Here is a 19,565-nt window from a genome sequence, read left to right as displayed (position 1 = left end):
GGGGGGGAGCTGCCACACGGCTCCTCACCCCAGCTCACCTCTACTCTGCCCCCTCCCCAAGCATGCCGTTGCTGCTCCACTTCTCCCGCCTCCCAGGCTTGCGGCGCCAATCAGCTATTTGGCGCCACAAGCCTGGGAGGGGAGGAGAATTAGAGCAGGGGTGGTGTGCTCGGGGAGGAGGCAGAGCAGAGGTGAGCTGGGGTGGGGAGCTGCCGCATGGCTCCCTGGGGGGGGAGCTGCCGCGGGGGAGCGCCTCAGAGAGGGGGGGAGCTGCTGGGGGGGGGGGGGGCCCGGGCGGGGGGGGGGGGCGGGGAGCTGCCGCAGGGCTGGCGGGGGGCGGGCGCAAGGTGGAAGTTTTGCCTAGGGCATGAAACTTCCTTGCACCGGCCCTGAGTACATTTATAATACCACATGAGCTTGTAACAAATAGAGTCACCAACAATGAATTTACTGACATCTAAGAGGGGTTTTAAAGACTGGAAAACATCTCATTCAAAATTTTGACCAATAAACAAACAAATAAACCCCCAAATGGATGTTTTGTTTAGAAAACCACAAAGGGCTAGATTACACCTTTGTCACAAGCCCTGTATAAGTGGGCAGCACATAGTTGCACAGTCTCAGGAGCAGACTGTGTACAAGATGGGAACTTGGTGGTGCTTGCTGTGTGTGTGTGTGCGTGGAGAAGGGAAGTAATCTGTACCAGCCATATACCTGGCATAGCTGTGCTGGCTGGTGCACTGGAGCAAGTACTTCCCATCCCTGCTCCTCACACATGTAAGGGAACTCCTTACACATGTAAGGGAAGGGGACTACTGACCCTGCAATGCTGCTTTCCCACCTGCACTGCTAACGACAATTCTGGTAGCCAGCACAGGAGAGTAAGGGATGCTTTACACCCCCTTACTCTTGTGCATGGCTGCATAGCATAAGCCACAATGTAATCCAAAAGCAGCATTTATATCGAAGGGGGGCTACGTAGGGTGGAGGAGGAAGGACAGGAGGATTTCCTTGCTGTTAGGTAACAGCAATCCTTGTCAAAGATGATTTACAGCCTCTTTGAATAGAAAAACCTTTGCCCACTTGAATTCACCATATTGTACAAAATGACATGTATGTGTATGCTGTATATTCAGGGGTGAATCTTCTCCAGACATTTCCTTTCTTCCGCCTAAAAAATTATTCAGAGCCATAGAACCCCAGATCCAAATGTCCATTGAATTTGGGGGGTGTCTGAAATCCTAGCTGGTATTTCTAAATCATATTTTGAAAATGATTCCTCTCTTTATGAGGACCAAACCAAACACCTGTAGCATTTGGAATCTACATCTGAATCTGAACTATGTTGTTTGAAGTCATCTCTGCTACAAACAATGCAAAAAGATAAGTTTGTCAGGTAACCAATGTACTTATAAATCTATACATGTAAATTGCAAATGTTTAATTACAAAATAAATCAGTATATGAAAAAATAATATTGGTGTTAATTTAGGGGAATGTTATTCCTGGACTCCTCTCTCATACACTATAATTTTCCTGCTTGCAGAACACCAGAAGGCACATGTGGAATCTGAAATACCAGACTGCAGGTGGCTGAACTGAAAAAAAATAAAGCTACTTCAGAAGAGGAACTGAGCCAGTGGGGAAATGGGTGGAGAACAAGAAGAACCAGAAGCTGTGACAAAAGTAAAAAAGAACTGTGGTCTAAATAAACCTTCAGAAGTGCAGCAGGCGTATGATGTTCCCCCCAAACTCAGGGGGAGCCTTCTGGCATATGAATGCATCACCAAACATGTTGTATGAACTAGTCACCAACTTCAGAAGGGCTCATACCCTTTCCCACTTTCTTTAAAATGTTTTCCCCAAGCAATTCCAAACCCTCCCCGGATCAATTTTTGTCCTGCAGCACCCCTCTTCCACACATATATGGACTTTTTATAATCCTATGGTTTCTGATGGACATGAGCCACATTTACACTTCAGCAATTAACTGATTCAGAGTAAAGAACAATTTCTGAACAAAACAAAGATTTCTGTTACCCATCTCATCCCCATTTTGCTCAGGAAGAGCAAACCCCTGCACTGGCCCCTATGTAGATGCACAATGGAGCAAAGATGAGCAAAGACACCGCCATCTCCCCCATCTTGTTTACAAGCAGCTCAATCTGGCTCTAAGATATTAAATGAGAAGAAATCTAACACTGAGACCAGAGGATATCACTTCCCCCCCAATGCAGATACAATCATTTGGAGCTGGGCTGAAGCATCTTTTCCCAGCCTTAAAATTAATCCCTAAAGAAATAATTTTAATAGGAAATGGGCATGGTTCTTGTAGGCAAGTAATATTTCCAATTTGATAGATGAGGAAACTGAGGCAGAGATGCTAAGTGACCAGTGGTTTGGGGGCAGAAGAAGTCAGGCTCAGAGCCAGGAGGATTAATATGAAAGAGTTTCTAGGCTGGGCTCAGTCCATAAAACAATTTCTCTCTGTCTCTGTGCAGAGGATAACAGGTAGACAGCCATCACTAACTTCCCTTCAAAACTCATCTTTATGGTAGGAAAGAAACCAATATAGATTGTTGATGGCAAAACAGAAGGATTTTCCTTGGGCTGAATTACCTCCCTGTCCTCACTGGATTTGCAGTTCTGAAAAGGGCACACTAGGCATGGCTGAGTGGAAAGCGACAACAACCTATGGGATTTTCTTCTTTCTTTAGCTTTCTCCCGTCTATAGACATTAATGTCCTCCTAAGGTGAATTTACTGGTGAAAGGTCTCTTCACCAGCATGTTCTGTAACACAATTCCAGAACTAATTTCCAGTTTACTCGGAAAACTGATATGAACCTTGGACACTTTTATATTTTATTTTGGGAGAAAAAAATGAAAATAAAAGCATAATGGAGAATGGGAGAAGCAGTATTAATTATTATTATTCATATTATTATGGAACAGCTTTCAGCCTGTCTCTTTCCTGATGGCCAACATAAATGCTAAGAGACAAAAATTATTACAGCTAAAATGGTACTTAAAGGCATATTCTTGTCTCCTTTTTTATTTTAATCACATAGAACTCTGTAGCCTTTGCTGATGGCACAATACATTCTATTACACTTAGGTTGTAAAATTCTATGCTCTGCCTCAGAGAATTTATCTTTCTGCATATTATGCCACCCCATTCCCAAGTCTGGTAGACACTGGGGATAATAATCTTTAAGGATATAGTAACTACTGCAGGTCTCATGGCATTCCGCTCATTGGACATCAGACAGATAGCCTATTGTCTCATTTTGTTTCCACTCTACCCTTAGGTAGTGACAGAGATTTAAGTGGAGATACCCAAAGAAATGAATACATGCCTGGTTCATCAAAGCGCATGAGAAAAGCTGATACAGAACCGTTGTGTAGACTACAGAGTTTCTCACTGAGAAAATTAATATTTATGCAGTTGCTTGTCTGTTTGCAATTTGGCTTGACATCATAATGCCAATTTCCCTTTGAGATCTTTGTCCCCCAGCTGATTTAAAGTTCACTAGGGAAATAATCAATCTCCTACTTCAAAGGTCTTCTGGTCTCATCCAACTTTGTACAAGAGGGTTAGGAAGGGAGGGGGAGAGAGAGAGAGAGAATATTTTCCTGTCCAAATCATCTACAAACAAAAGGAAGGATCTTCCTTTGCCAGTGTTTTATGCCAGTTATTTTATGAGCCAATACAGATATTTAAATTTTGATTATAGTTTCCACTATAGAAAGAAAGGAAGAAATGCATGGATATGAGAGTTATATGAAACAGTAGGATAAAAGCAAAACCAAGAGAAACAAAGCAACGGGACATTTAAAGCTCTAACAGAGGGGTTCTCAAACTTCATTGCACTGTGACCCCTTTCTAACAAAATTTACTACAAGACTCTGGGGGAGGGGGGGAGGGAGAAATGAAGCCTGAGTCTGCCCGAGCCATGCTGCCCTGGTCACAACCAGTGTTCCCTCTAATTTTTCCCACCCATGTGCGGAATGACTTTTGTTGTGTGTCCCAATGTGGAGGTGATGTGTGACACATCACCTTCATAATGGTGCACATAACAAAATTTATGTGGTGGGGGTGGGGCCGCAGGGTTTAGAGTGTGGGAGGGGGCTCAGGGCTGGGATGCAGGGTCCACTTCCTCCATCGTCTCCACCATCTGGACCCACGTTGCTACTGGACCACAGCATCCTTTTCAGGACATGGCCCTCTGGCTGTGCCCCAGCCTGCTGTCTCCCCCCTTTCAGGGGACAGGCAGTCCTCAGTCCTTCCACTTGCCTCAGTGGCCAACTGCAGTCTCTAGTCTAGCCCCTGGCTTCAGGGGCAAACTGCAGTCTGGATTTAGGCCATTCTCCTCATAGACAAGTAGGGGTAAATGTGGGGGAACCCAGACCCACTCGCTACCCTGGGTCGTGGCCCAGGGACCCAATCTCTGGCAGCCACTTACTGCCCCTCCTCCTATTCCCGGCTGCCTACTTTCCCTGGGCCACTTCCCCCATAGCCCTAGCATCTTCCACGCCCTTGCTTCAGGGCCTCAGTCTGACCATAGTCAGCCCAGAGCTCTGCTGCGCTGCCCTGCCCTGCCCTGCCTCCAATCCTCCTCCGCAGACAGTCTTTCCCCCTTTGCCCTCCAGGAAGAGACTGCCTATGTTCTGCTGAGTAGCCCTTTATATATGGGCTGCTCCAGCAAGCCTTCTCTTGATTGGCTCTCCCAGCGAGCCCTTTCCCGATTGGCTGGGTTCTGCACAGCCTCTCCATGGCTGCCTTAACCCGTCTCCTGCCTGAGTGGAGCAGCCACCCCACCACAACAAGCTTTCTGTGGCAGATGGTGTTCTTAGAATTGTATCATCTAATCCTGATACAAGTATCAACACATGATGTTAGAAAATGCTGGTGGCCTATAGCACATGTCTACACTAGCACTCCCATTGTTACCTACCAACCACATTGCAAAACTAACATTGTAACTGGAACTAATGAAAACTGTCAAAACTTGTCTACAGTATTCTTATTCCTCCCTACCTCCATCCACACAAGTCTGAACTTGGTGTATCATTATTTATGATGTATGAACCAAGAGAGAAGGCTGGTCTAGTGCCAATGGCCAAAGTACTGCACTGATTCTGATATTATCATAAAGCTGCCTCAACTGCGCGTGAGGCAAAGAAGAGATTCTTTGCCTTCACTAAAGCACCTGCTAATTGTCTATCAGCTCATTTTTCTAGGGACATTGACAGTTTGGTTAATCCTGCCTGTCTTAGCTTGGGGCTGATTTAAGAATCTTCCATTGTCAGGATGTTACTCATTTGCATAGAAAAATTGCTGATTTGGGCTGAATTCTCAGCATCAGTGGAAGCAGGACAGTATTGTGAGGGAACAAATACTCTATCTGAGTTCCAGACAGAGCGTTCTGAGGTGCTGAGATATGATGGTAGAACTCTGTGTGACAAACTGTGTTCTAGATCAGGGTTCGGCAAACTTTCAGAAGTGGTGTGCCGAGTCTTCATTTATTCACTCTAATTTAAGGTTTCGCGTGCCAGTAATACATTTTAATGTTTTTAGAAGGTCTCTTTCTACAAGTCTATAACATATAACTAAACTATTGTTTTATGTAAAGTAAATAAGGTTTTTAAAATGTTTAAGAAGCTTCATTTAAAATTAAATTAAAATGCAGAGCCCCCCGGACCCGGGCAGTGTCAGTGCCACTGAAAACCAGCTTGCGTGCTGCCTTTGGCACACGTGCCATAGGTTGCCTACCCCTGTTCTAGATCCATGCCTTATCTGGCTGATGAAGGGCAGGGGAGGGTGAGGCGAATGGGGAGGGAGTACTACAACCAGTAGTAATGGGGACTGCCAGTGCTTCCCTTAAGCCTGCTGCTCTTAGAGACATTTGCTACGACCTGTGCTCAAGAAATCACCACTTAGCACTGACAATCTAAAAATTGCCCTGTGTTGGCAGCGCCAGATTTCCAGTTTAGACACAATAGACCCGTGCCTAGGGGCACTAGCATTCTAGGGGTGCCTAAAAGTTAAAATTGGGTTTAAAAAGTTTCATTTTTTACAGAAAACACAAAGATCAGATGTAGGCGGGGTGGGGGGGGACACTGAAAATGCTGTGCCTACGGGCATGGAAGTTGTAAATCCGGCCCTGTGTTTTGGAGGTTCCCTTTGTGATTAAGATTACTGGAAACCTTATGGAGAGACAACAGTATCTATATACCGCAGATTTCCTGACCCTTGTCAGACTGCATACCAATCAGGGTATGATACAGACACTGAACTAGCTATGTTAGTTCAGAATCTCCTCCTAGCAATGGATAAAGATCAATGGTCAGACCCCCAGTCAGTGAAAATCTTCACTTCATTGACTTCAGATCTTGCCACCAAGTGTCTATGCTGATGGCGGCAGATCTGTTAGTTGCTACTGATGATTGCTGCTGGCAGAGTGTTCTCCAACAATGATACAGAGTTAAGAAACTTGCTTCCACTCACTTCATCAGAATTAGCCTGAATTTTTGTTGATCTTCAGAGAGCACTACAAGGTTTATTTTCCCATCTTTAGAAAGTGGATGCTGCAAGAAGAGTAATATTTAGGGAGGGAGGAGTATTTTTCATCACCTCTGCTGTGCTGTGTGGTGTAATTAGTTACCATCATATTTGAGAGGATTGCTGTTAGTTCCCTGTTTTCATATTTGCTTGATTATTTTTCAGAGACTGATTAGGATGCCTAGAGGGTGAGATGGGCACCTTTTAGTTGTTTGCATAAATCAAAATAAATAATAAAGGATTCAGGAAAAGGACAGGAAGATTAAGGAGGTGCAGGTAAGTGGGGGCAAAGGACTGAGGGGAAGAAAAGGAGACGGGGACCAGTGAAAAAGAGAAAGGAATGAACAAGACTTGGAGCAAGTTGGAAAGGGCCAACATAGGAGGGTAGAAAGAACCAAGGCAAGAGAGGAGAAGTTTCTAGTCTCTCCCCAGACCCTAATCTGTTTAGATGCTTTAATCACATACAGCTAAGGATATTTGCTATTCTGCCTCCGACTGCCGCTACTGGGCAGTGTTCCTTTGCCACTCTTGCTTACCTGAAAAACAACCAAGGCACTAAAATAAGTGAGCACTGTTTGAATGAACTAGCTTTGAAGTTTATTGAAAGGAGACCTAAGACACTAACAAACTGATAGAAAAGGCGAAGTACTGCTTTAAAAGACAGTCAGGATCCCTGAGAGTACTGCTTGTGTAAAATATTAGATTTACTTGCTTTCATAAGGATACATCTAATTTGCATAATGATATTTATTTGATTCCTTTTATTTATTTATATAATCTCACTTACACCCCACTGCAAAATCTTAGATTGCCAACACATAGGCTATTAAACAGCCATCAGTTGTAACAACCCTCAGACACTATTTACATGTCCTGGAGTTTACCTAGTTGTGCTTGGTAACCTAAAGGTAAAAGGCACCATGAACCATTTTGAATGGCTTCAACTATCTACTCTCTCTTTTTATTGCTTTTTTTTTCTTTTGCATGCTGACTTCTCCAAGTGTAAGCTTCTCTACTCTGTTCTATTTTGTACTGACCTTATTTTGACTTTCTCAGTTGCCTTAGGTGTCTCTATAGCTAAGACAGTGATATAGTTTTTTAACTTTCTGCTATTTACCGAGTAAGGTGTTTTGGGCCAAACAGTATTTTTCGCAAGAAGCCTTTGTAGATTTGTTCCCTCTGTTCAGAGGGTTTGAAATCATGTTTACCCAGATTTTTTTCTAAGATTTAGTTTTTGTTTTGAAGGCATTTTTGATATTATGGAACCTCATGCTGCATCACCTTTCCTTTTGGATTTTTTATATCCTTCATTGTCACAAAGACAAACAGAAGAATGGAAAGCAAACCAACAAAAAGGGACAGTGAGGGAGCTGAAATATGCTCTCTCTGCATCATTTTACAGAGAAGAGTGCTATCTGACTTTAACCTTTTGAAAGAAGCCAGCCATTTCCGTGATAAAGTATGATAATCATACAGAAATGGACAGGGTTGCAATTTTTTAAAATGAATACAGAAACTGCAGAGCTGTGCTGAATTAATAGCCAAGAGGAAAGAGTGCTTCACAAAGTTCAAATTCATTCAGAACAACTCCCTCCTCCCCTATAAGAATGCAACTAGCTATTGTAAGTTGTAAGCCATTTTTATTAACTGCAACCTTCACCTTTTAAGGAGTAAAACAAGCAAGTGCAACATTTCCACATTTACAGTGTAATGTATATTATTATGCTTCTGTAGCAGCCAATTGCCTATTGTAGAAAATGTATCCAATTAGTAGAACCTACTTTCCCCAGTCAGCCTCCCCACCTTTCCTCTGACCACTCACCAGGAACTCACATCTGTTCTAGCCATATCATTGTGATGTGCCTCAGGGGTACCGAAAGTTCCGTGGCACCTTACCACTACCTGCCTTCAGCATGAAGCATTCTTTTCTGTGCCTGCAGTAGCTCAGCTTCCTGAAATCAACAGCCTCTGGCCACACAAGCGCTGCCATCCAGGTCTCTGCAGACTTCACTTTTTCTGTGCAGGCTAGTGATAGGCACACACCAACCCGAGTGCTCGGAGCACTCGTTGCAGTGTTCAGCCTTTAAGCACTGGACACTCAAAGAAACTACCAGATAATCTGTCCCCAAAGGAACAGTACACACACCAGCTTGTTACGAGTCAACAGAAGTTCAACTCCAATATAACATTACTGCACTGATACATTTATAGTGAAAACAACCAGAAGTTGTTATATATGATATAAGAGATAGTGAATGAGGACAATAGAAACAGAAATTATTATGTAAAAAAGAAACATAAAAAGCAAACCTGGGTCTACACTTCTCTATGGTTACCTTTCCTATTTAATAAAGGAGATTTTCCCCCTAGGATTCAGTCTTTGGCAGAGCTAGCTGATTTTCAGTCAAACTAGGATCCAAGCATTCATGCCTCAGGGAATGGGGAAAAAATGGTGTCTTTTTGCCTTTGTCTTATACCCCCAAAGTTTTTTATTTTGTCCCCAGAGTCAGTATGCGCCCCTCTCTCCTGGGGTTTATTTTCTAGTGTCTTGTCTCCTGTTGGACTTCCCACACCCCTCTTGAGTCATATGTAAATGGGGCTTTCATTGTTTTGGCCAACAATCTGCATTCCCTCTAAGGTGCATGTTTACGCGGCCACTCAAGAGGGCATCAAGGGCCGCGCACCTAATTAGTGGAGCCATGCAGGCGTGCAGCCACAGGTGTGCCTTGACCCTGGAGGGAACGTGTAAGAAGGTGAGGTGGGGGAATACAGGGTGGGTGGGGGCAGTGGGGCGAGGTGGGGGGTGGGGAGCTTGGGATGTGTAGGGCTATGGTGGCCAGTGAGAGACGCCTCTACCCCAGCCCTAGCGCCTGCTCCAGGGATGCGGTGGCCAGGGCCTGCCCCGGTGCTGTGGTGGGGAGAGAGGACTCCTCCTCATTCTGGAGCAGCTGTGGAGAGAGAAGCCTGTCTCTCCCAGCTCCATGGTGTCTGTGGGGAGAGACGCTTGTCTAGGCCAGCCGGGGCTGCTGTGGGGAGTCCTCTCTCCCTGCAGCAGCCCCAGCGCTGAGAGTGCCTCTTCAAATCGCCTTGCTGCAGGGTTTGTGAGGTCCTCGTAGAGATCGGTGTAGGTGACAGAATCATCCCTCTGTATGACCACAGCTCCCACTAGTGTCATTTTTCCACCACAGCGGTCTTCAGTGTGACACCTTTTCTCTCTTGGGCTGCCTCAGCTTTGTCATGGTTAAAACTTTTTAAAATTATATCTAGGTTTTTTTGTTTCTACTGGTGGTGCATATCTGCATGTTACCTCAATATTAGCATTACACATAACAAAATTCATTCTGCACAGGGATGGAAAAAATTAGAGGGAACATTGCCTATAATGCTTAATCTACATGGCTGACAGAGAGACAGGTGAATCAAAGTCCTTTGTCTGATCCAAAACCTGTTCATCATCTCTGCCTTGGATGCAGATTTTAAGACATATTTTCAGTACATATACACAACTCCTTAAATATCATCTGTACATACATCTCACAATGATTATGAGAATCAGTATGACAAATTTGTATTAGATACCTCCCCCTTGACCCTCTTTGGATAAATATCATGAAAGCAATGTGTTCAGCATAGTGAGTCTGCCAGGCTCGCCTGTTAGGAGTTTCTGTTATGGAACAGTAAACCTTTTAGCAGCTGACACTGAAGGGTTCTTAAGGTCAATATACTCTACCCAGTAAAACTCCTTTTTTCTTCTTTTCCCAAATAACTCACTCATCTGGTTATTCTCTTCCTTCTAATCTCTGCTCCCTCATTATTATTTCTCCCTTCCCTCTCTCCCCTGTTGCAGTTGCCCAGGTATATGTTGGACACCTCAGAAAACAGGCTAAGATTCCATGGTCCATAAAGCATACTATCTAAATTTAACTTGACAATCCCTTAGGGAAGAGGAGAGGGAGGAAAAGAGTGACAATAAGGTAACATGAGAATTCAATAGTTCAATTCCTTCTCTCTCTCTAGTTTCATATCTTTTCTTGCCACATGTTTCAGAAGTAAGTTTTCAGGTGGGATTAAATGTGCCACCTAATTTTGGGGTGGCCATGAAAGAAGATACAGAAATAACAGCAGGTTGAAAAATAGGGGTCCCACTCCCCCATGGAAAAATTTTGATTTTTCACAGGGAAAAAAAAATTGCTGAAGATTTTCCATTTTTGAATTTTCCAGTGGAAATAAAATAACACTTTTTCACAGAAACTACACCTGTATATGCTTTCCTTGAATATATTCATTTAGCTGAAAGCCTTGGTGAAAAAAAAAGGATAAAAATTTTTTGACTAGCCTTAATAGAAAAATTTATATGAAGAAACACTAGAAGATTGCAGTAGTTGAAGCAGCGGATAATAAAGGTGTGGAGATGGGATTTAGCTGCTAAAATGGAAAGGAAGGGACAGACTTCAGAGATGTCTTTGGAATTCTTCTCCTCTATCTTTTGTCTCTCTCGTATTCCCTTCCTCTAACTTCTTCCCCATTCTGTCTCTTCTCTTCAATTTTAAAGTGAACCTGGTCCCATTCATGGGGCCGTTTATGGTGAGAATTTTCCAGGTGTTCCTACATCAGATCTACATTGGCAGCACTTGCACTACTTTCTACGGCTCTCTGCACTTTTACCATAGTGCATGCAGTGTGGTTAGCAGAGCTGTAATGTGCAGAGAGACCATCTTGATTATCACTCCAAAAGTTTTTTTTCTCCTGCTGATAATAGCTCATCTTAATTAATTAGCCTCTTAGAGTTGGTATGGCAACTTCCACCTTTTCATGTTCTCAGTATGTATATATATCTTCTTACTATATGTTCCATTCTATGCATCTGATGAAGTGGGCTGTAGCCCACGAAAGTTTATGCTCAAATAAATTTGTTAGTCTCTAAGGTGCCACAAGTACTCCTGTACTTTCTGCGGATAGTAGTGCTGCTACTAGCTGTGCCAGAAGGAGGTCCCCTTTTAGTCACCTGATATAGCTGTTATCTTTGGACCTCATTGTTCTCCGTATAGCTGCACAAATCGTGAGCCCAGCAGCTGCTGTCTTACTATTATTTATTATTCAACTGCAAGTTTAATTAGTTTCTAATAAATTCCCCTTTTAAGCAGCACATGGAGATGTTTGTGAAGTCCCCAGTGCTGTAATTTCTCCATCTTTTCTTACGCCAGGTCCATTCTGTGATGCTAGTTCTAATCCATGTTCAGCTGCTTGCTCAAACTTGGCTATGGACAGAAAGTTTGTTCTTCCCATACAGAACAAATGTTCAGGCATGGTATCGGAACAGCTGGGGAACAGCCAACAGTGGCAGCCATACTACCTATGCTGAGGGCCATCTAAATGGGAGTTTGCCTATTTTAAGGATTGTTGGGATGAATTAGGGGATTGGGAATACTAATAAGAACATCATGGGAACTGACATTGTATCATGTATATTGGCAAGTAGCAGTAATTATATGAGCATGTGTGCTCTCTATGTAAGCACAGCTAAAGTTTGAATGGAGCAAGTTAAAGTCTGTAGTCTGAAGACGTTCCAGGTGAGCCAATTGGGAGCCTCCCTCTGTCTTAACCAATGAAAGCCCGGCTAAAATTATCTCTTCTGGAAGTTTCTCTTTGCCTATTTTCCAGCTCACACCTTTTAAAGAAGATTTAAGTTTTGCTAGGAAGACACTGAATATGTTTTACCCTTGTCTTGGGAATGGTTTGAACATAATATTCTCCTAATAAAATGTTTTCAGGCTAGTTCTCCAGATAAGATAAAAGGTTGCCCCCTGAAGCAATGATGGTTAATGTTTTACATGTTCTTTAATTACACACCTTTTAGCCCACATATCCAACTCTTCATCCAGGTAAGCTTTAACTTTTTTTGGCTGAAGTCCAAGAGAATTCCCAGCAAAGTATATGCAGCTTTCATTTTCATTCACTAAAGTTGAGTCGGCTGGGAGGGGAAAAAAATAAAACAGCTCAATTATAACTGTACCATTATTCAGACAGTTCTATCATCCCCTTCCACCCCAAAGAGCACCAATTTCCTGATCAATGGAAAGATCAAATAAATGTAATAAAATACATGCTAGAAACAAACATTAAGGTTACATTTCTTTGTGCAGTGATTTGATTTTAGGACTATAGAAAAATAGATTAAATGACTAGAAAATATCTCTTTCTTGGTTTTGCAATATTTCACTGAACCAAACCAGTAGTACATTTGTCAGAAGTAAAGACAGCTTTGGTAACTTCTTAATTAAACCTTAAAAGTCTTTTAAAAAGCATAAATCAGACAGCAATTTTAATCTAATCTGTTTTACGGATGCTCTGTGCCTGTTTTTCATGCACATTCTTTTTAACATGAACGATAGAGTGGTGTAAATATTATTCACACTTCTAAATTGGTTCTATTAACTGTTCCTTTGTTATCCAGGAAGACAATAATAGTCTCACTGAGACTAGAGAAAAGAATCTTATTCAGAATTTAGAGCTGTAAATCTCACTAGTATGTCTTAAATTCCAATCAAGCATTAAAACAGGTAATGAATTAAAAGCTAAACTGCTCCTCTGTACTGCAGTCCCCTCTTCAGACATAAATGCCCATTGGCTACTGATGCAGAAAGCTGGCCATACCTCCTTCCCACATTGTTCTACCTTTACATCTGTTATCCTGTGGATTCTCTTTTTTTTTTTTGGTTATCAACTGCAGATAGGGCTTGGGTCTGGGCCTTTTTCCTCTTACAAAATGCTGATAATTTCCCTTTCAGTCTAAATGAAGGGGAAATATATAATTTTCTCATTAGACAAGAAAGAGCTACTGGCTATGCTAGGCTATAGTTATGTGCCTTGTTGTAGAAGGTTGTAGATGGTCAAAGAAGAGATTAGGAGGTTTACCGTTACCTTTCAACATTTTCTTTAAGAAATTATAGTTCAGCAGTTTCAAGCTGAGGGCATCCCAACAAAGCAAGTATAATGGAGACTATGCAAAGAAGTGCTTAGAAGTCTGAATATTTATCTAACTTTTCCGCTGTCATCTCACTCCATTTGTTCTACTGAACCCTCATCCATATGCTTGCCAAACTCCCAGAACAACGTGACATAGAATTAGTCTGTTGGCAGGTTTTTACTTGATTTATATAGCGTAAACAGTTATTACAATTTACATTATGATAAAGTTAAACTATCATTATGATATTTGACACTTTTTAGAGTACATAATATTACACCTGTCTCCCATGGATGTTCTCATCTCTCTCTTTCAAGACTATGTTAAAACCTCATTGTAATGTTTTATGTAAATATATAAAGAATACTTGATGGCTAATATCTGTAATGACATTTATCTTCAGGAGCGAGTTATCTAGGATCCGCTCATGTGTGAAGATAAATGTCATGAAAGATCAGTCATTATGGTATATCTACATAATGTAAATATTTTTTACCCCTGCTGTTCTTCAGGACAGGAGCTGTATTTCATGACAGTTTTTGAAAAAAGATAGAGGACTCAGGATGTGTGAGAACAATGGGTTCTGAACACTGTTAAAACTTTTACTGCCTTGTACATTGTTATGCTACCAATGAAATATGTAACAGTCTTGGGGCCTAGATACCATGGTGAATGGAGTTGGGGGTGGGGTGGGGTGGGGAGGGAGAAACAATAATATTACAGGTGTGCTAAAGTAGAGAAAACAGAATATAGAAATCTCCTTATGGTTGTGTGTATAGAAAGAGATACTTTTTTGGACTCCAAGTTGCTGAAATACTAAGCTGATAGGTGCCCTAGAGATATTTGGGACAGAGACAAAGAGAGAGAGAGAGTTCCATACCCATTTGCTTCTCTTCTATGCATCATGGGGGAAATAAAGAACAAAAGTAAGGTAATCAGCCCAAAATGGGAGCAGAGAAGAAAGCAGGTATTCAGAAGAATCCCCCAAATGTGCATCTGCCAGAAACTCCTCTGTGCAAACTCCATTTCAGAGCAGATGGACCACAAACAACCATGCAGCCTGCTGTTAGAGTAAAATATCCATGATGTGGGCTCAATCCTACTTCCATTGAAGTCAGTGACAAAGCTCCTATTGACTTCAATAACAGGAAGGATCACTTCCCACCTGCACATATAGAGAACTAGATTGGATATCCCTCCTTGCTCTGTGACTCATCAGAAGGGTCACAGAGTGCAGCTTTGCTAGGGAATCTAATGACAGTATGGAAACAGAAGCAAATCATGTTGCCAGTATTTAGGAGGAGCAGGAAGGAGTAGGAAAGCAGAGATACTTTCACAAATTTGTCCAGAGATTCATGGAATCCCCTCTGTCTTCTACCATGGACCTCTACCTAACACACACAGTTCAGGGACTGGCCTTTACCCCATATTCCCCTGTGTTTTCTGATGTGCCACCTGTACCCGCACTTGCAGAGGAACATGCAGTGGATTATTTGGTAGCAGTTTTGTGAGCAAATATTTCTATGTGTTGTTACACTGAAGGTAAACAGAATTCTTTATTTATTTCATAATGGACAAATTTTGCAGAAAGAAGCTAGTTATAGATCTACTAGGTATCAGCTTTGAATTTTTCTTGAATTATTTATTAAATGTCTCCTGGTAGCTTGTAACAGCAGGAAGGAACAAGTTTGCTACATAGATTTACCATGTAAGGAAACAGCATGCTGTCCTTGACACTTCTAGAATTATATTGATTTGAACTGGTGTGTACTTTGTGCTTAGGCTTGCTCATGGGAGATCTGAAACAGATTTGGTTTCCTAAACCAAAACTTAGATGATAGTAGGTGTGCTGCAAAGGTGATTATTTTGATCTCTCTTTAGAGAATTTCAATACCGACATATCCTTTCAGACAGCACCCCGCTACCGAGCATGGCATTGGTATCGGCTGCATGGGGGTGAAGGGTCTGTGTTGACAGTCAGTACTAACTGAAGGATCCTTTGTGGACAACAGTGGTTGGAGGTGGGAAAAGCGGTAAATTAACTGAATTATTAATTAAGCTAGTATCTTCAAGTGTCCTTAGTGAAACAAGAAACCTGCTCATCAGCCCTTGCAACTGAATATAATGTGCTAGTTTAAGCCAGCCAAGATATTTTATACTAATCCTCTCATTAGAAACCATATTGTAAACATTCACCATTTAAAACATTCACTATTTAAAAAAACAAACAAACAAAAACTTCCAACATGTGCCCTATGGATAACAGCATTTACAATATTCCTCATTTGAAAGGCTTTGTTACAAAACTACTATTACTGCATCCACAAATAATATTCACTTATTCTTGTGCCTGTATCCAGATGCTAGATCCATGGTGCACATATGAACAGAGTAAATAATAATAAATAATCACAAAACTCATATATCCTTCTTATGCCCTTCTCTGAGCTTCCCTGTACATTCTGTCCACTCTTGTTTCGATTGTAAACTGTTCAAGGCAGGGACTGTCTATGTTTTGTCTTGTGCACCACTCAGCCTATTACTGGCACTTAACAAAAAACAGGTAATAGCCTCCAATTACTCATCTGTCAATATGAAGCAATTGGATATGTCCAGATTATCATTCCTAACATCTGTAATTTGAATAGGAAGTCTCCTGTAAGAGGTATTCATTTCTGTAACGATGGTTCTATTGTAACCACTTTGGGAAAGTTAGGATGATGTAGGGATTTTTTTTTCTGAACCATGTTTTAAAATAAGAGCCATATTTCAATAACATTATTCATCCTGAATAGTAATTTACTATTACAGCAGTTCAATGATTTACATGGGATTATTTGTGGTTACTGTCATGAGTAAAGGTATCAGCATTGCCCTACATACATTGGTCAAGATGATACACACATTATTAAAATTCTACCAGTTTTTTTGTTTGCCCTTTAGCTTTAAGTTTGTCACTCATTTCTGCTTTGCTGGTCCCAAGCCTGACATTCAAATGCTAGACATGTCTGTTTATAATTCAGAGTCCTTTCATAGAAGTGAGAAAATAATGCAAAAAATTAAATAGTTATTTTATTCTTCAATTATTCACTTGAATTTAAGTATTAGCATCCTTTCTTTTTTAGCATCACACCTTTGCTTCCTATGAATATCTATTGATGTGTATGCTGGCAGGATTGTTTGATGAAACAGGGAATATTAATTGAATATTGTAAAAACATTGATAAAAAGAGACTTTTTCAGTATATGAGTTTTCACACAAGAAACCTGATTCTAACATTTACGTTCATCCAATCAGCGGAACAGAAACACATTGTGACTTTATCCAATCAAAACAGTTTAAATTTCTAGTGCTCACAACTAGTTGTTTACAAGAAAACTACAGACCAAAAAATTATTCATAGACATTTAGTGATTCATTTCAAATTACTATATTTGGGTAAGTCTTGCTCTATTTGCAGACAATTCATGAACAGAAAAAGAGGAGCAATTGTTCAAATAAATGGTTTATACTGAATTACTTGCCCACATCAATCTTTTTTCCTAAGAGATAGCCCTGTATATTTCCCTTAGGATCCTGTATTAATTTCCTCTTGAGTCCTAACAATAAAATATTATATACTCTAACATAACATATATACTGTCTCTTCCATTACCACAAAATAATTGTAACAAAATACATAACACTAAACTATGTTGTACTGAAGAAGCAATTCGCTCTGAGCTGTAAGTTCTTAGAGACACTGCAGTTTCAATCCATTAGATAAAAATTCTTTTGCCTATAATTTTCAATCAGTCACTATATTGTTCAAAGAAGCTGACTGACAGCATAAGGATTATGTAAGTACTGTATTTTCACATTTAATTCAGGATGGGAATGAGAGCATAAAGTATTCTGTGCCAGAATAAGTTGATGGATTGATTTAGCAACACTGAGGACGTACTGTGCTCAGATATGTCTGCAATTGCTCCATTATCTTATAGGTGACAATAATTTCTAAAGATTTATGAAAAAAACATATGCAGAAGATGCATAACTCCCCAATATAAGTATGATTCTCACTTGGAGGTAGATCCTTGACTTTTGGAATATGGAAACATTCACGGAGGTGTTTCAGCTCATCTTCTTCATCTAAGTGCAAAGCAAGTTTCTGATCTGCTGGATTGCATCCTAGCTGTGAGGCAGTTTGTTCTAAAACGGTCACTGGGAACCCATGAGAAGATGAATCCATTTTCAAGTCATTTAATTTCACCTTAAAATGAAAAACATCAGAGTTTAAATTCTACAGGATACATATTGTCTAGGGGCTGATAAGAGACCACTAATGCGACTTCAATTTACACCAAAGATTTATTTGATTCCAAGCTTTTATAAAGTGAAATATTTGAATGGGATGGCAAACTACAATTGATCAATTCAAGCATTTACAAGACAACATATTGTTGTAGCCCCAAAGGCATTTTTTCCCCAGATACAATGCTGTTTCCTCTTCAAATTATATCAGCAGCTTCTAAGTTCTACCACTGCACTGACAGCAGTAACAAGTTCTATAGTGTCATTCACATTTGCAGAACTCAAAGCCAGGGGCAGCATTATTATTTTATTGTTTCTGCAATCTGTGTCTGAAAGAGAGCAGGTGTGTAGCTACCTTGGAAGTTGTTTTCCAGTCTGTGCAATCTTCAAACTCTTTCAGCTTTTTCACTTACTGAAATAAATAATGAAAGGAAGAGAAAGAAAAAGGAAACACTGATGGCAGACAAAGGCATGATTGGAAGTGTGTTTTCTAGAACAGGATTTGAAATAATATTTCACTCATACTAGACCATATACCAATTTATGTTTAACATTATACTTCCTCTGCTGTGAGAAAGAGAGGGGAAAACACAGGCCAAGCAGTCAACATGACAGGCCATATTTTCCAGAGTATGCAAATCACAAATGCAACATCTGCAATCCCACTAGTCTTCACATGAAAAACAGACACACCTATAGGTGAAGTGTCTGGAGCATAAAAAAGTACCCTTAATACATTTTTGATACATTTTCACAGGCTTATTTGAAAATTTGGCCTAACATTTTTTCTCAAAGAATATTTGCCTTTGAAGTACTTTTTTGTGAATTGAATATTATGAACTTTATTGTCCAGGTCTTACTGAGCCCCTACTATGTTCTGCAGCCCAAGGAGCACTTGGAAAAACTGACTTAATCAGCTATTTGGGGATTGGCCCAGTTTAAAGAAATCTCCAGGCAGCTAGAATGCACTCTATGTCACTCCTTTTAACAGCCCCAAAGGAAAGGCTGCTATAGATTACACACTAGACCAGATCAGCTCTAAGAATTAGGGAAAGAAAACTGGTTTAAAGCCACTTTTCCCCACCCCCTTCAGCTATACAAAGCAGAACTCTGGTGCAATTGAGAACTGGGTCTATATTCTTCCACTCTTCTTACCGACATATCCCTCTGGTAAAAATTATTCCACCATAGAGTAATATGGCCAAATAACCTCCTGCAAATTCCTCGCTTTATTGATCTGGCTTCATTGTTCCATAAAACTACAGATACTACAGTGAAAGGGGTCATATATATATACATACACAGAAACTCAGTCAGACACAAAATCAGTACAGATGAGATCTTATAGTCACAGTGCACCATGTGGATGCTAGAGGTGGAATCCATGAAGGCACTCAAGTGCCTAATTCTGGGGTCTAGGAGCTTAAGTCCCAGTTTTGGCTTCACTGTGATCCATAAAACTGCTGCCGAATGCTGTAGGCACCTAAACTCATTTGGTGCCTTAGTTTTTAGGGTAAAAATTCCCTAGGCACCTGTATTTCTACTCTGGGCATACCCTATTGCCTTACTTTAGGTGTCACGATGCCTAAGAATCAGAACATTTCACAAGCTGGGTAAAATAGGTGTTCGGCCACCTAGGCTGTCTGTGGGACCCGATCTGGTAGCTGTGCTAAGAGGCTGCCTACTGGCTTGAGTCCCATTCAATGAGGCTGAGGTGGTAATATAACTGCTAGGGTATGTC

General features: G+C 41.0%; 1 protein-coding gene across 3 annotated transcripts in view; it reads right to left on the bottom strand.

Annotated features, from left to right (window-relative positions):
- KYNU (kynureninase) overlaps window positions 1-19,565 on the bottom strand; it is a 91,693-nt gene that overhangs the window by 59,853 nt on the left and 12,275 nt on the right. For all 3 annotated transcript variants that reach the window (XM_026647445.1, XM_029910491.1, XM_026647443.2), the window contains exons 3-5: window positions 18,180-18,236; window positions 17,594-17,783; window positions 12,414-12,534 (exon numbers count right to left, since the gene is read on the bottom strand). In XM_026647445.1, the coding sequence (XP_026503230.1) occupies window positions 12,414-12,534; window positions 17,594-17,762 (290 nt within the window). In that variant the 5' untranslated portion in view covers window positions 17,763-17,783; window positions 18,180-18,236. The remainder of the gene's footprint in view (window positions 1-12,413; window positions 12,535-17,593; window positions 17,784-18,179; window positions 18,237-19,565) is intronic.

The sequence above is a fragment of the Terrapene carolina genome, unplaced genomic scaffold (genome assembly GCF_002925995.2).
Source record: "Terrapene carolina triunguis isolate 2854851 unplaced genomic scaffold, T_m_triunguis-2.0 Scaffold62, whole genome shotgun sequence".
NCBI classification, from domain to species: domain Eukaryota; kingdom Metazoa; phylum Chordata; order Testudines; family Emydidae; genus Terrapene; species Terrapene triunguis.
The sequence above is the reverse complement of the archived record's forward strand: the minus strand, read 5'-3'. Positions and strand labels throughout refer to the sequence as shown.